At 35.5% G+C, this 17,061-nt stretch overlaps 1 protein-coding gene across 1 annotated transcript; it reads right to left on the minus strand.

Moving 5' to 3' along the window:
* Positions 1-3,845: 3,845 nt before the first annotated feature.
* LOC137656392 (mitochondrial thiamine pyrophosphate carrier-like) lies at positions 3,846-14,207 on the minus strand. Its single transcript, XM_068390568.1, has 7 exons — positions 14,082-14,207; positions 13,305-13,466; positions 10,509-10,683; positions 8,751-8,896; positions 7,581-7,752; positions 4,371-4,438; positions 3,846-4,194 (listed from the first exon to the last, which is right to left on the minus strand). Exons 1-6 carry the CDS (start codon positions 14,205-14,207, stop codon positions 4,410-4,412), a joined length of 810 nt encoding a protein of 269 aa, XP_068246669.1. The 3' UTR covers positions 3,846-4,194; positions 4,371-4,409.
* Positions 14,208-17,061: the final 2,854 nt, after the last annotated feature.

Raw genomic sequence — 17,061 nt, forward strand, 5'->3', positions numbered from 1 at the left:
TATATATATATATATATATATATATATATATATATATATATAAATAAATTCAGTATATACATATATATATATATGTATATATATATAGATATATATATGTATATATATACATATATATATGCATATATATACATACAATATATATATATATATATATATACATAATATATATATATATAAATATATATATATATGTATGTATATATACAATATATATATATATATATATATATATATACTGTATATATATATATATATATATATATATATATATATATATATACTGTATATATATATATATATATATATATATATATATATATCGTATATGTATAAACTTAATATGATATTCTATTTGCGTTTCTATAATGTAAGAAATCATTGGTTTTCCTCTATCATCTCAGTCTCCACTGATTCATCGCTTTGATTTCCCACCGATCTTCGGCGTTGGTTACCTTAAGTCATAAGATTAGTTTCCCAATATATCTCCGTTCAAAGGTATAGATATAAAATATAAAGAGTATTATATACATACATATATATATATATATATATATATATATATATATATATATATATATATATATGTATGTATATATACACGTATATATATAAATATATATATATATATATATATATATATATATAAATAAAATTTCAAATGTTATTACTATCATTATTATTATTGTTATTATTAATGTTATTATTATTATTATTATTATCATTATTATTATTATTATTACCTAAGCTACAACCCTAGTTGGAAAAACAAGATGCTATAAGCCCAAGGGCTCTAACAGGGAAAATAGGCCCCCGGAGGAAAGAAAATAAGGAAATAAATAAACGAGCTGAGCAATAATGAACAATTAGAATAAAATCTTTTAATAAACATTAACATCATTAAAACAGAAATTTCTTATATGAACTATGAAAAGACTTATGTCAGTCTGTTCAACATAAAAACATTTCCTGCAACGTTGAACTTTTGAAGTTCTGATTTAAGAGACAGTTGACATTTTCGGTAAGTCCTGGAATCTGAATATTTACTACAGCTGCTACAAATGATTACAAGTGTTTCAGACGGGCGCCCTTACTAACACGCACACAAACATACGTACACACAGCTTGCTCCTAACATGGGTCTGGTTTCATAAAAAAACAAGTTATACACAACTGCCAATAATTCAGTCATCTATCAACTGCTGAATCCCGGAGGAAATTCCTTCCAGTAAAATGGCCACACCATAAATCTCATCACGTACACAGTAGGTTCATGGTAAGCACGTCAAACTCTTCATCACACACACACACACACACACACACACATACGTTGTCGTTCACCTCTTACGCCTGTTCCTCTTTGATATTACTTCACTTTACTTTATTGGCTGCTTTTCCGGTCCCATACAGCAGGGGAACCCAACTCTCTCTAAAGGACCTCCACTGTCGTTTTACCTTATTCGTTCAGAGTATCTAAATTTTCATGTCTCGTATTGTTAATTTACTGTTAAATCGTCACTGTCAAAAGACTCATGAAATAAGAAAGTCTTCAGTTTCCTCTTCAATCACTCGAATGTTTCATGGGAGCTTGTTATATAGTCTCGGGGCCGCATATTTAATCCCTTTCCTTCTAATACAATTCTTGCTCCGTCTATACAACAGGGTCTATTGAGATCAATAGATCTTATACAACTTTTTCTATTGTACCAACCGTATTTCACACAATTGTACATAATTCCTTTTGTATATATTATGCTTGTATCTTCGCTCTTCCCTCGCACTAAAACGAACATGAAAATTCATGTCTGGTTTTTCCTCTGTAATATTGTCTGTCATGTGAACTTGTTATGTCCTGTTGCCTTGAGGTTTTGTATATAAGGAAAATGTTCTACAATAATATAACTCAGTCGTTTCCAACCTGCCTTTGAGTTCACAGCCTTACTCGGCGCCGTCACATTGGTGACCCCGGAAGTCGACTCGCTCCCACTGCCTTCTACCCCCACCTCCCTCGCCCCTCCATCGTTGGTACTATGACGGAGACGGACTCTACTACAGCAGTTGGCGCCGCGGCCGCCCCATTGAAACTTTCACTGTTCGCCAGCAGAGAAGCGTTTGCTTGGTTTCAACGCGCTGAAGTCCACTTTCGTATCAGGGGCGTGACTCGCTCAACCACCAAAGCGGATTATGTTCTCGCGGCGATACCCGAGGACACCTTCCCAGAAATATCCGACTGGCTTTGTGAACAAGGAGACACCCCAATAGCGTATGACGCCCTCAAAACATACCTTCTGCAGCAGTACTCACCGTCGCCAGCCGCCCGTATAGCAAAGCTTTTTCAGCTCTCGCAACAACCGGTGGGGGACCAAAGGGCTTCGCTTGCCCTCAGGGAAATGACCAGTATCGCTCACCTTCAACCTGCCGCAGACGGCTCTCCTCGTGAGGTGAACCTACTCCGTGCCCTTTGGATACGCCGTTTACCTGAACCTGTACGCGCTGCCATACCCGATGTCGATAGTTTACCCATAAAGGACTTGATGACCAAAGCCGACGCCCTTATGGACAGCCACTTCAAGACCTCCATCAACTCCTCCACCCCTGACGACGAGGATGCCTATTCAACGTCAACCGAAGCTGACATGAATGCCGTAGGACATACACGCCTACCCCGTGACGTGCCGAAGCGGCGACAAAGCCGCCCACCACCCACCAATCGCTCGCGCCCCAGCATTACCCACGGCGAAGCAAGTAGGCAAGCGACATGGCTTTTCCTATGGCACAAGTCATTCTGGTGGAGGGAGGGGAAGTTGCTTTCACCTTTATTCCAGAGTTTGTGACTGAAACCCAGAACAGTCTTTCACAACCTCATTTCTAGTCCTTCTCCATCTCTTCTTTACAAGAAGCAACTAGTGGGAATCATGATCACTTGCCTCTGTATTGTGAGGACGCTATAGCACAGAGTGCTCTGCTAACAGTTGTGGGCAGGGCTTACCCTCCTCCCGCCAGTAACAACCACCACCTCGTTAAAAGTTTAATAGGCCGTTAAAATCATACCCTGTAAAAGGACTGAAGTTTGTATACTTTCATTAAGAAAATACATATTTTAGAAATTTGAGATTTTCCCATGAAGATAATTTTGTTTTTGTGAAGAAACTTTGAAGCACAGATGAATTTCAAAGAGTACAATACTTGTTCTTACTAATGTTCAGTGTTCTTGAAGTAATATGAGCCTTTCCGGTCTTTACCATTCTTGGAGATTTTGCTCAGAATATACTACCATTGCTGGAGATTTTTCAGAATTTGAAGTCCACACTCCATGATCAGCATCACAAATCTAAAGCAAGTAAAATCAAAGTATATGCACATAATATAATTTACCAGTGCCTATTTAAGTTCAATTGGATAAAATTGGAGATCTTATAAAGTTAAAAATAACTTTTACATGGTAGAGTAAAATTAGAAAATCCTCTTGCAATGCTGTCCTCGCCTTCCTCATATTAATATAAAACAATTTAGAAAAGAAAGACACTTTAGAGGGATATCTCAGTCCACATGAACCACAACTTGGCTAGTAAGCGGTGGCTGGCTATTAATAAGTAGCTATTCAGCTCTTGTTAAAACACCCTCAACAGGAGTTAAGGCATTTGTAAATATGAGACATTTGTACTTTATGGTATTATTTCTTAAAACTTTTTATCTGTTTCTGTATAATGTGAGAAAATAAAAATATACACAAAAAGAGTAATTATTATTAACAAATTACCATTTTTTTAACCCTGTAAAAATACTAAGACTTGAAGGTAGTAATTCTATAATTCAAAATGTTACATTTATTGTAGAAACAGCATATCTACATATATACATTAATATATTAAAAATGTACAGAATCTCTCAACTTTGAACAACTCAGTTCTTAATTAAATATAGTGTGAATTTAATGACCATTTCTTTATATGTTACTATACATTTCCTCACCTGAAATATATACTTCAAACTAAATTATAAATAAATACTGAGGACAATATGTACCAAAAACAAAAGGTTACTCCCAAAACAGACCAAGGCTTTGTTAACTGTAAGATTTTTAAAAAACAATTACAGTATAATAAAATCAATTTTATTAATCTCACCTGAGTTTCATATGGATTCCTACTTGATGCTACCTCATCACATGCAGGACAAATTAGTTTTCAGCTTCTGCAATTCACCATACAAGTTAATTTTTAATTATACAATTATTTTCGGCATTGCAATCTCAAAAAATAAAAATAATTTAGCTTACACTAAAGTTTCTATTTTGAATATTTTTTTTGAACAATTAACTTTGCAGTATTGTATTTACACTTATCTACAATGAAAGTTTAAACACTTACAGCGTTCAGTTCGGTTAGGGATTCGGAGATCTACAGTCATCAGGGGTTGTTATTATCATTAACATCATCTGGAGTAAAAAATAACAGTATTTAAAAATTCTAAGTGTATATAAAATATATATCTTGAAAAGTATGCTACAGCTTTGTGAAAAAGTTTTTTTTTTTTTTTTACAAAGGAAACAAACTATATACCTTTGATTGATATGTTTTAAATAATATACTAACAAAGAAAGTTTCATAGCAAACAAACCAACAAAATTTTTAATGTCATAGGAGGTAAAGCTCTTGAAATCACCTTTTGCAAAGGCCATGGATTTGGAGACAGAAGGAAGCAACTGTCCAATTTCTTCTTGAAGGGTACTGTGAATAAACACCCAGCAATAAATTTAATATTAACTAATAATACATGTGCATGGAAACTAGGACCCTGATGTTGTGCATACACTCCCTACTAAAGGTTCATCCACTGAAATGCCTACAAACACCTGATGCATATCTAACTAGTCAGAAGGATACTATGCTACTGAAATCTCAGGTGATGTGCTCACAGTAAAAAGTAACAAATACTTTCACCACTAAAGTGATGCAGTGATGGAGGATTCTTAATGGTAGAGTGAATCAAAATCATGACCTTGATTCATAATTAGTCATTAGGACTAAAAATATTCCATGGGATAGTAACAGTTTCCTAAACATATCAACTGGATTGTGATACTAAGTGAGCAAAAGACATCCCTAAAAACCATAATGTGAAGAGACTTGAGAGGCCACATTGGAATACATACACACCCCATTAGCAAGCCCTTTAAAGGAGCTTTAAGGAAATCCTTTATTGGAATGAAGTCACAATATTTGAGAAAAGCCTAACCTATGACCTTGACTACAGACATCATTTAAGTCTTCCAAGTATTGTAAAGTGTATCACCATTTGTCCAGCATATCTACCAAGGGATTTAACCAACTGTCTGGTAAAGAAAAAGTGTCATGAGTAGGCATAAAACAGGAATTGTATAAGCATTATCTAATAAAGTTCTTTCTCAGAAGCCTTGCTTAATTCCCTCTGGGTGAATAAGTGTGGAACTTTGGATTGCACAGGTGCTTTCAAGTGGGAAAGACATGCAAGAGACCTGAATACAAAACAAATGTCCAAAGCCCTGTTGTGGCCACAGACAGAAAATGAATTGCCTTTAAGTCCCAGGGATAACATATTTCACTTCCCATACACCTTAAACAAAAATTCCTGTTACTCATATTGGCTAACCTTATGAAATCTGAAATTCTAACAATGGTGATTGACAGATCTCCAGACTAAGGTTCTATCAATAAAGGTATCATGGTCAGTGGGGGTTTTTACCTCTAATGTTTACCCAAGCATTCACCCTTTGGATGTTTGTTCACAAATGAAGGGATCAGTTTTTAAAGGAACAATAAAAACCAGTTGCATTAACATCCAAAACTTATCTCCAAAGGTGATTTTCTCAATTTGGACAATTACCCCAGTCTTTCCGTCAGCCCTGCGAAATTCAAACCTGGTAACCTATAAAAATTCAAGTATCAAACCATAGCCTTTCATCACCACTCAAGATGTGATTCAACAATACCAGTCTAGTGAATCCCATTACAGTACTTGTACACAGTAACATTGTCAACCACACTTACCTGAAAAATCTATAGGCAAAACTCTCATACCACCTCAACCTTCTGTGGGAGCTGGTTCCACAAAATAATTTTGGGCAGTGATGCCTCGTCCTACAACAGCTGCTGAATGACAATGAAAGGTCATTGTCTGAAACAATCTATGCTCCATTATCATTACTTAGAAGTCAAAAACTGATTGATAGCAAGATCTGTGAAACGTAATTTTTAAAATCCTTTCTGTATCTCATTCTAGCCCTTTTGCTGGTTCTAGATGCATTAAACAACAAATGATGGAATGTTTTTGGCTCTTCCTTAATTCTAAGCTATTTATTCATCACATCAGCTAGTATTACTTTGGGCACCCAACCACAGCAATATACTTGGCTATACAGATAGTATTCAAAAGAACTATGAACTTCAAAGAAATGGCCAATGGTTAAGATTGTGACATTAATCCTTAGGTATGTCAAATTTAGGCGACAGATTCCCTTAGTCAACAGGATTGTGCCATACCTGAGAAATGGCTGCTTTACATCTTCAGGCAGGCAAGATAAACTGCCAATTACCTTTAGACAACAGTATACAAGATAGTATGGGTGCCCCCTGCATTCATGGTTGCAAAGATCCTTAGCACTGTACTGTACTGTATATGCCTTTTTAATATCCTGATGGTTAAGCTAACTTCTAGTTGAGCTTTGGAAGTTTCTGTTCATTTTACCACATATGGGATAAAATCATTTGGAACTATGCTATAAGAATGTGTTCTTGATTGCAACTTTAATCAAGTGTATTATAATCTCAACCTCCACATTTCATGCATCTGAAGTAGACCGAGTATTATCACTTTTATTATTATTATTATTATTATTATTATCACTAGCTAAGCTAAAACCCTAGTTGGAAAAACATTACACTACAAAATTAAATAAGTGGTCTCAAGTTGAGTAAACTACAATAAATTGACTTTAGAAGTTTTCTGTTCCTTTACCGTGACAGGGTATAATTCTTCCACAGTACAAGTATTCAAGAGGGGTATTTTGTATATTCAAATGTGATATTAGCAACATAGTGAAGCTCATCTCTTGTACCCAGTTAAGGCTACAAAGTTTTAGCCAATCCTGGCAGGTAAAAGTATCCCAAAAAACTATTCAGTTTCAAACATCTGACTACTTTTGGCAGTCATTAAGTTTAGTACAGTGACTAGTACAGTGGTAACGTGTTTGCCTAGCATTCACATGGCAGCAGATCGATCCCTGCCCGGGACCGTGAGTTTAAGCTGTTATACTGAAGAGGCCAATGCTATGGTAGGGCACCACAGTGGAGGGTTGGGTTTGCCCGGCTGACGTTCTGGTGAGCATTTATTCTGATGGAACTGAAGCCAGACACCTTTGACCTTTAAATGCATGTTACCTCTTCTCTAGGCTTTTGACCACAACAGTATCATAACTTGTTAAAATGATTTCATCAATGATCCCAACATTACAACACAATAATGAGAGTCAAAGACAGCCTCCATGGAAAATGATTGGAAAACCAAAACCATATTTTAGTAATAAGAAAAATAACTCTTACCTTTATGAATGTGAGCAAATCCATTACACACAGCCTCATACGATACAAATATCACCCCTGACGAGGCTGCGCCTTTGAGCACGCTGGGCCACAGCCCTTTGAACCAAGCTTTCAGTCCTTCTTCTCTTGTGATACTTAAAATACACTTCCAAGCATTCTCATACACCACAACCTGCAAGATTAAAAAATCCAGTTAATGTTGGTTTTTTTGGCTTCAAGACCAAAGTAATGTACTTTAATTAAAGGCTTTTGTATCTAAATATGAAATTTAATTTAAAAAGTCTTCCCAATATTAACCTGGTTTCATTCAAACAGGCTCTTTTACTTACAATTATGGAAAAACCATTTTAAATATGATTGTAAATTATATTCATACTGAAAACATCAAAAAAATTGCACGACTATAATATGTGCAGAAACAAAATATAGAGCCTTCATATATGAAAACCAGTACTTTAAATAAAGCAAAAAGATATAGAACTTTAAGTCCCCTATATAAGAACCAGCTGTGTTCCAAGAGCGGGTTCTTATGTTGAAAAGTTTCCCCGTCCAACATGATTAACTTTGGCACCCAGATCAATAACTACCAAATGCCAATTTGCCACCGATTTTAGTTAGCTGATCCGACTAACACTTGGTGGCGAGCCTACGTATACATTAAAAATTCTTACAGTACTTGACAAAGACAAAATACTTTTAAAACGTTAAATTGTAAAAAAATTAAGACTTTTATATAAAAATAGTCAAGATTTAGACAGTACTCTCTTGCTTCATGGACACTTAATTACTAATGACCAGCTATTTGAGACAAATTCCAGAGCTTTATCAAGCATTGTAAAGATGAAGCAATTAATGAATTTGTGTATTATTTTCATTGGCTAAAAGAAGTGTTTGATATCTTCAGGCTGCAAAATTGAGCCAACTAAAGGTAATGCCTTCAAGCTTAACCTTGAAGTGATAATTGATATTCATCAATAGCTCACAAAGTGCTTCTGGTCTTTTTTTTTTTTTTTTTTTTTTTTTTAATTACATCAAATAGAAATCTCCACATCAAGCCAACTAGTTACATTAGGAAAAGGAAAATGATCTGAAATAAATTTGGTTCAAAGGAGTAAACCAAGAAAATTACTGAAGTACAAAATCATTTTACTATACAAGGTAAAATTTTACCTTTCCGAACTGACTTCTGGCTTTCTCAAAACCTATAATTTGCATCCTCTTCTTTAGTACATCTAGTGGGTACACACAGACTTTAGCAGCAGCACCAGCTGCTGATCCACTTATAGCAGCTGCACTTAGCCATGGAGACTCGGCACCTGTAAAACAATGACACTTTAAAAAACAAAATTATATTTTTAGACTACAAATTTAATCTTGTATACTCTAAACATACACCATCCCAATCATGTCATCCATTAGAAGATGAAAAAGCAGGTTGGCAAATACACATAGGTTACTATCCATCTCTGGTATTCAACCTAATTATTCTTTGAGTAAAATTATCCCTCACTGGCAGAACTAGAAGGTTAGGAGGCATGGACATGTAAACACAATGGGTTTGTATTGATAAAGTTAATTTAAAATAGCCCAAACAACTGCTTAGGCAGAAGGTGCATTAAGCTGCTGATGTTCTTTCTAAGGCAAGATGAATGACTAGAGGAAGCAAAGGAGGTCTGAGCATGATTAATCATAAAAAATTCACAACAAAGAAAATTGGAGCAAATTTCAGCAAATGACTGATTCGCATTTTATGGGTACCTTTCTAATCTATTTTTAACAGGGTTCCTGTCCAGATATCTGCTAAAACAAATGAGAAATGGAAGAGAAATAGAGGCAAAACTTTGTCATGAAGAAAACTAGTCCCATTCAGTGGAAATGTCATGTATGTAACTTCTCTCGTAAGTCAGAACAATTAAACTGCACCAAGAGCCGAGAGTTAAGAATCGTGCCATTTTACAATCAGCTGGGACATCATCTGAGGTGATACTGCATGGAGAAAAAAAAAAAAAAAACTCCCAGGCCAAAAGGAAGAAAATTTCTCCTTAAATTCCTGGAGTGATAGGGAAAAGAAACCAAATGACAGTACCACCTTGCAAGATAAATGGAATAAACTACTTCCACAGGTTTTAAACAACAAAAAACTCATAGGGTCCTTCTCACTAGTAGAATCTATGTTGAAACATTGGTGGAGCTGCCTGGCTCGCAGGAGGATCAGAGAAATAATGAATACAATATTGTGAATTGGGAACAAACATTCCTGAAATAGTCAATCTGCAAAAGATCTCAATTTACAAACAAGAACCCCATCTCCCTACAACTTTAGGTGGAACCACAACAAACCAAAAACAAAGATATACTGTTAAACAGTAGAAATACTGTACTGTAACTTATTCCAGAAAATTGGTCCTTTGCATGTTTTCTAGAGTAAAATACACAAAAAATAATAATAATTACTTGCCAAACTTTAAACATAATGCTTATGAAATCTAATAATTTCTTTTACCAAGACCAGCAAAGGCATAAAAAGTGCCCCCAAATACTTAATAAATTCTGAAACCAACAATGGTGTAGGTAAAAGGAAATAAAATAAGTTGCAAGCATTAGTACACATTTGTAAGTTTTGTAAAAATGCTGAGCAATAACTAGCGATCTATAAACTAGCAAGTAATTTTCAGAATACAAAGTTGGTTCAACCACACTTCAACATTCAATAGTACACAGCTATTCAAGATTTTATTTAATTTTTTACCCCATCCAGGATGATCACAGCCTATGTTGACAGATAGGAGTTTATAAATGAGTTAAGAACAGGACTGATTACTACAGCACTAGTTTTTTCTGATACTGAAATTTTACTTTAGTATTAAAATCTTTCAATGAAAAATTTACTTTTTTGCAAGAGTAAAATCAGCAAACCTGAAAACTTACTATCACTATCTCCAATTAACTTGACTATCAGACCCAGAAGTCCACTATAAAAATAGAAGATGAGAGCAGTCTGGGGTGCGCTCATGGCTAAAGTAGGCAAAAGTCCCTTCCACAGACTGAGCGGACCTTCGTGACGTACTATCTTGATCCATGCATCCATGACGCCACTATAAAGCTAAAGAGAAAATTAAATCAATTAATGACTTATCCTGAACTAATAAATTAGCTTTGACTTCTTATGATCTAGATGTGAACAACAGTGAGTAATCTGACAAGGTCTAGAAATCTTTAATAGCTTAGCCATCATTTCTATAAAGGGTTTAGGAGTACAATACAAATAAAGTGGTGCAGAAGTACAGTACAGTACATGTTAGGAAATTTTACAAAAATGTAACCTGCATGTTCCTTTGTGATCTTGCATACTGTAAATATTTTCATAATTATCTAATGATTAAATAATCTCAGAAAACAAATACAAAATGGCCATAATCATATACTCTACCATCAAGAGTAACTGTAAAAAATTATTCAAACCAATGGACTCTAACATCAAGAAACAACCAGGATTTTAAGTAATACTGTAACCTGCAATGATTAGATGTCTACCAATCAAAGAGGCTAATTAGTAGGCACTTATCATAATTTCTTAAAACCCATAGCTAATACAATTTTATCACAACCATACCTCTCGTATACACCCACACTTGCGATTTTCGAATGCCCCAATCTCTATTCTTTTGTAAAAAGAGATTGATAGTAATATGATCTATGGGATTGATGGTTGGGTAGAGAATCCATTCCCCAAGTTAGTCAGTGCAGTCAAATCAAGCTTGTTAACTAATATTCATACATCTCCCCAAGTAAAGGTAATGTGGTAAATCAGATTCAGCCAGCAGAGCTCTTTAAATTTTATAGAGGAAATTATAGTCTACGAACTGTCCTTTTAAGAACAATGCTACAGTATCAAACTCAAACATGTAGAGGATCATGGTAAAGTGAGAACCATAGTTCATTGTGAGAAAGCTATCAATCTCTTGACCTTAAAATCATCTTTAAAAAAAAAAGAGAGAGAGAGAGAGAGAGAGAGAGAGAGAGAGAGAGAGAGAGAGAGAGAGAGAGAGAGAGAGAGAGAGAGAGAGAGAGAGAATTTATAGGTTGCAAATTTCTTTACTTTTTGTCATAAGTTTTGGTCAGATTGGAGTGTGCGTAATTATTATGGAAAATTTTTATTGGAAAAAGATGTCGCCTCACAACAGGGACAAACTTCCATCATCTCAACCACTCAATAAGGTATGAAAGTTAAACCAAAATTAAGACTTTTAAAGTGACAGCTTTGATACGCTTAGATATGATGGGGTACTTAAAGTTGGAGTCTTGCAGTAATTAAAAAAGAAACATAATTAGAAACCCATACTTGAATTACAGATGTAAAATTGGAAAAGACATTAGAGCAGAGGCATCTTTTAGCAACAACGAAACACTTTCAAAATATAGTCAACTGGTGCTGAAAATCAATTAATATAATGTGGAGCTGGCCAAGCTATGACCCTAGTTGGAAAAAGCAAAATGCTGTAAGCCCAAGGGCTCCAACAAGGAAAATAACCAAGTGACAAAAGGAAATACACTATATATTACATTTATAAAAAATATTAAATATTCTAAAATTAATAACAAAATCAAAATATGCAACATGAAAAAAAAAAATTGCAACAATTTTGGACTACTGAAGTTCCACCCATTCAACTATGAAATTAGGAAGCTTACTCCACAATCAAATGAATACAAAGCTCCTTACACTAACAAAAACAAGAATTTTCATAAAAGAAGCCATTTAACAGACAAATCAAAGACATACCACAATTGCTTTCATTTTATACATTGAGCATTTGCCTTAAGAGAATTTTGTTTTCTTTTATGTTACATACTGGCTAGTACTCAATAAAAAAAAAAACCTTTGAAGCTCTTTATAACCAATTAACATTGCACTACATAATCATATCTTAATGAAATGGTAATCGAGGCACTGCAAGACCACTCAACAAAAACAAGATGCATCCTTAAATTGATAGGATCTCAGGTCCAATATAATTAGATGGGGCATCCACCCCATAACTTCCAGATGTTTGTTTACAGTTCGTAGATATTGCTGCTGCTATTTGGACTTAATGAAATGCTTTAAAAAAGCTGATTGATATTTTGCAATTCAAATAATTTCTAATTCATTGCAGGTGTAGGTTCCTATCTTTAAAATTTCTCAAGTTGAGGATTCTTATCAAGAACCCTTGCCATAGTTTGGCAATATCTTTTATATTTTCTCAGAAAGTGATCTTATGTGTGTGCAAACTAACTGTAAGTTGTTAACCCTCTGAGTGGCAAACCTCTCCCCAAATGATTACCACTCAAGTCTCAGGCACTTTTTTTTTTTTTGACATTTAACTTCACCCATTTTGTTGCAGAAAATAATAATTATTTTTTTTGCATAGTTCAATATACTTTTTCAATGATATAGAAAGCTACATATTTAGTAAAACTGCCCTACACATAAATAATAAAAGACTAGAGGTATTAATTGACATAAAATACATCCAAGGATGCCAAAGGGGGTAGAAATATTAGCAGGTGGAATAAAGAAAGTCCAATTGTCACTCAAAGGGTTAAATTAAATTATTAAATTTTCAGAAACTACGGGCAACTGAAATTGAGTAAAGAGGTAAGGAGCCTCTTCTAAAGCTCACAACCAAGAACTAAATCTTATATAGACTAAAACAATTTAATGCAACTGCAGAGAATTCTTACCTTTGGTGTACCTTGAGCTACCAACCTTGTTCGGACTACATCACACGGCATTGAAACAAGAGTGCCGCACATTCCAGCTAATCCCCCACAAATAGCAGTCAGCTGTGTTTGTCCCTTTGATACATCATTTACTGCTTTTGTCAAAACAGCATAGCTCCCAAACTGTAAATAGAATACTGTATTTATCAAACCTTAGAAACAAAATGTAGACATAAAAAAAAAGATAATAAGAAAATGAAACTAAAACTGTCTCCTAAAATACATGTTTTCCTGTAGTAAATATCGTGATTTAACCGAATTTGACCTTCATTTCAACCGCAAACAAACAATAATACCGATGTCCATTTTTAATCCCCAAGGGAGGAACTGGCCGCTGACATACAAAGGCTTCGGTAATGCCACAGGCTCTTATAATAATGATGGTTTATACGATAATTTGATGATAGGGAACAGACAAATTTCTCTGAAATGTAAAGCATCTAAATGCCTTTTATGTCTGGTTGTTATGTAAAAGGTGTAATGTCATATGGCCGTAGACTCGGTAAACGATGTCAGACCAGGCTGGATTTTGGACATCAAAATAAAGTTACTATGGAGCCTTTGTAGGTCAGCGGCCAGTTCCTCCCTTGGGAATTAAAAATGGACATTGGTATTATTGTTTGTTTGCGGTTGAAATGGAGGTCAAATTCGGTTAAATCACGTTCTTTACTACAGGAAAATATGTATTTTCTGTTCGAAATCAGAATCTGTATTACAGTAAAACTTTACCAACTTTACCTGGACATCAACTAATCTCAACTTTCCCTCATAGCCTAACCTCCAAGCCGTGTCCTTACCTACTTTAGCGAGTCTACGGTCATATGACATTACACCTTTTACATGACAACCAGACATAACAAGCATTTAGATGCTTTACATTTCAGAGAAATTGGTCTGTTCCTTATCATCAAAATTATCGTATAAACCATCATTATCATAAGAGCGTGTGGCATCACCTAAGGCCTATAATAGTCTTTGGTATCTGGCCAGTCTATAAAACCTCGAAGGCCATCTACCATAAGGCCTCTATAAAATAATTTTCATAACAATGATGGTTTTAAATAGACATAACTCTCAAAATTGCGTTTCTGTACCTTTTTGCTGTTATCTGGAGTCCAGTGTTTGATAAGAACAGTTTAACAAACTAATCTTCAGGGGAATTAGTATTAATCTTTCATGTGAGAATGATTCAATGACAACACAGAATCAATGTTTTGGTTTCTCAATAGATGGCAGCACAACTTTGTAAACATTCAGTGACGTCATAGATTGACATTCAGTGACGTCATAGAATGACGTTACAAATCCTTTCAAATGTGATGAATTTGTGTAATGTACCCAACTTCTAATATTTTACACACAAACCTAATCATTCACGCGGTCTTAAATGCATGGAATTATGGAATAATACACAGTTAAATTTTACGATGATCATTTTGATTTCAAAACTACCAGTCTCATTACTTTTTACATTATAGTCTTGTAGAGTGTGTGTGTGTTAAGACACGGGCTCTTGCGTTGGCAGCCTGTGATAGAATGTAATTGTCCTTTGCTAAATTAAAATTGTAAAAAGAAGAATTGCAATGTGAACAGGGTTAAAGCAGTTTACGTTAATGCTAGAGGGGTTTAATTAAACAATGAGATAGTGTATTACTTTACGGGTTAATGGTTTAAACTACGTTAAATGTCTTGTAGATGAAACTTGATTACCCAACAAGGATAACTGAACGGTTAGAGCAAATGGGTAATGGAATTATGAAAAATATGACCCATGATATAAAAATTAGGTAAGATAAATAATTTGTAAAATGGGAATGAAATAAAAATGTCAAACTGTTCTTGTAGGTCATGTAGCGCTTATGATTCCCCTGTGTGATTGGACCAGGAAAGCATCATTAGTAAGTAAAAGATTTGAATATTATTATTATTATTATTTGCTAAGCTACAACCCTAGTTGGAAACGCAGGATGCTATAAGCGCAGGGGCTCCAACAGGGAAAATAACCCAGTAAGGAAAGGAAACAAAGAAAAATAAAATATTTCAAGAACAGTAACATTAAGATATAAACTATAAAAACTTGCCACTTCCTCGTGTCTTTATCCTTTGCCGATCGAAATGACTTTACAGGTTCAGAAATGGGTTCACTTTCCATTTCCATTCTTCTCCATCAGTTACTTGCCGATTGCCTGCTACCCTTTTTTTCGTATCTCGAGCGATGATCTTCACTCGAGTCCGTGGAGTTGGTTTAGTATTTACTTTTGTATTTTGTGAACCCTCTGTGTCGAGGTACAACACTTCTGCATCTCGAGTGGTGGTTGCTCTCTCATTCTAGAGTTTGTATCAGACTCAACTTCATACCTTCTTCTTCTCTTGTTTTGATGTAGGTCATGCCTTGTTCCACTTTCTCTAGAGGATATTACTTGTTTGTCAATCGAAAACGTTGTTGGCCCATCATGTCCGTTATCGTCTTTTGACGAGACCATATGTACAGTACTTCATATCGTCTTTCCATTTTCCTGAAGGGTGTTGTTTGTTCATCCCTCAAGGACGTCTTCCACATGCCAAGTCCTTTTGCCATCCTATACCGACGCCATGGGTGCCATGGTTCTTTCCTTGCCCCCCCCCCCCCCCCAAAAAAAAAAAAAAAAAAAAAAAAAAACAGTTTGTCAGTCCCTCATGGACGCTTTCCACACACCATTTCCTTCTGCGTCCTGTAACGAGACCATGGGTGTCATGGGTCTTTCCTTCTCCACCAAGGATGATGTTTGTCCGTCCCTCATGAACGTTTTCCACATACCATTTCCTTCGCCGTCTTGTTACGAGGCCATGGGTACCATTGATCTTTTCTTGTCCACCAAGGATCTTGTTTGTCCGTCCCTCATGGACATCTTCCGCACACCATGTCCTTAGCCACCCTGTAACGAGGCCATGGGTGCCATTTGAATCTCCTTGTCCACCAAGGATGTTGTTTGTCCGTCCCTCATGAACGTTTTCCACATAGCATTTCCTTCACCGTCCTGTTATGAGGCCATGGGTGCCACTGGTCTCTCCTTGTCCACCAAGGATGTTGTTTGTCTGTCCCTCATGGACGTTTTCCGCACACCATGTCCTTCGCTGTCCTGTAACGAGGCCATGGGTGCCATTGGTCTCTCCTTGTCCACCAAGGATGTTGTTTGTCTGTCCCTCATGGACGTTTTCCGCACACCATGTCCTTCGCTGTCCTGTAACGAGGCCATGGGTGCCATTGGTCTCTCCTTGTCCACCAAGGATGTTGTTTGTCCGTCCCTTGGCTACTTATTTATTAACTAATGGATATTACTTCTCTTGATTCCCTTTACAATGAAAGCAGCCTTGTCATGGCCTAGCACTTAGTTTAGTTTCTATTTCCATTTATGAATCTAATTATCGACATTCATTTACAATGGAAGCAGCCTTGCTGTGGCTCAAATTATATCAAGTCATGCACTTAGTTTTGTTCAAGTTTGCATCAAATAATACAATCATCAATATTCGTTTACAACGGGAGCAGCCTTACTCTGGCTCAAATTAAATCAAGTCATGCACCTAGTTTTGTTTAAGTTTATATCTAATAATCCGATCATCAATATTTGTTTACAACGGAATTAGCTTTGCTGTGGCTCAAATTAAATCAAGTCATGCACCTACTTTTGTTTAAGTTTATATCTAATAATCCGATCATCAATATTTGTTTACAACG

This window comes from Palaemon carinicauda, chromosome 17 (assembly GCF_036898095.1).
Source record: "Palaemon carinicauda isolate YSFRI2023 chromosome 17, ASM3689809v2, whole genome shotgun sequence".
NCBI lineage: Eukaryota > Metazoa > Arthropoda > Malacostraca > Decapoda > Palaemonidae > Palaemon > Palaemon carinicauda.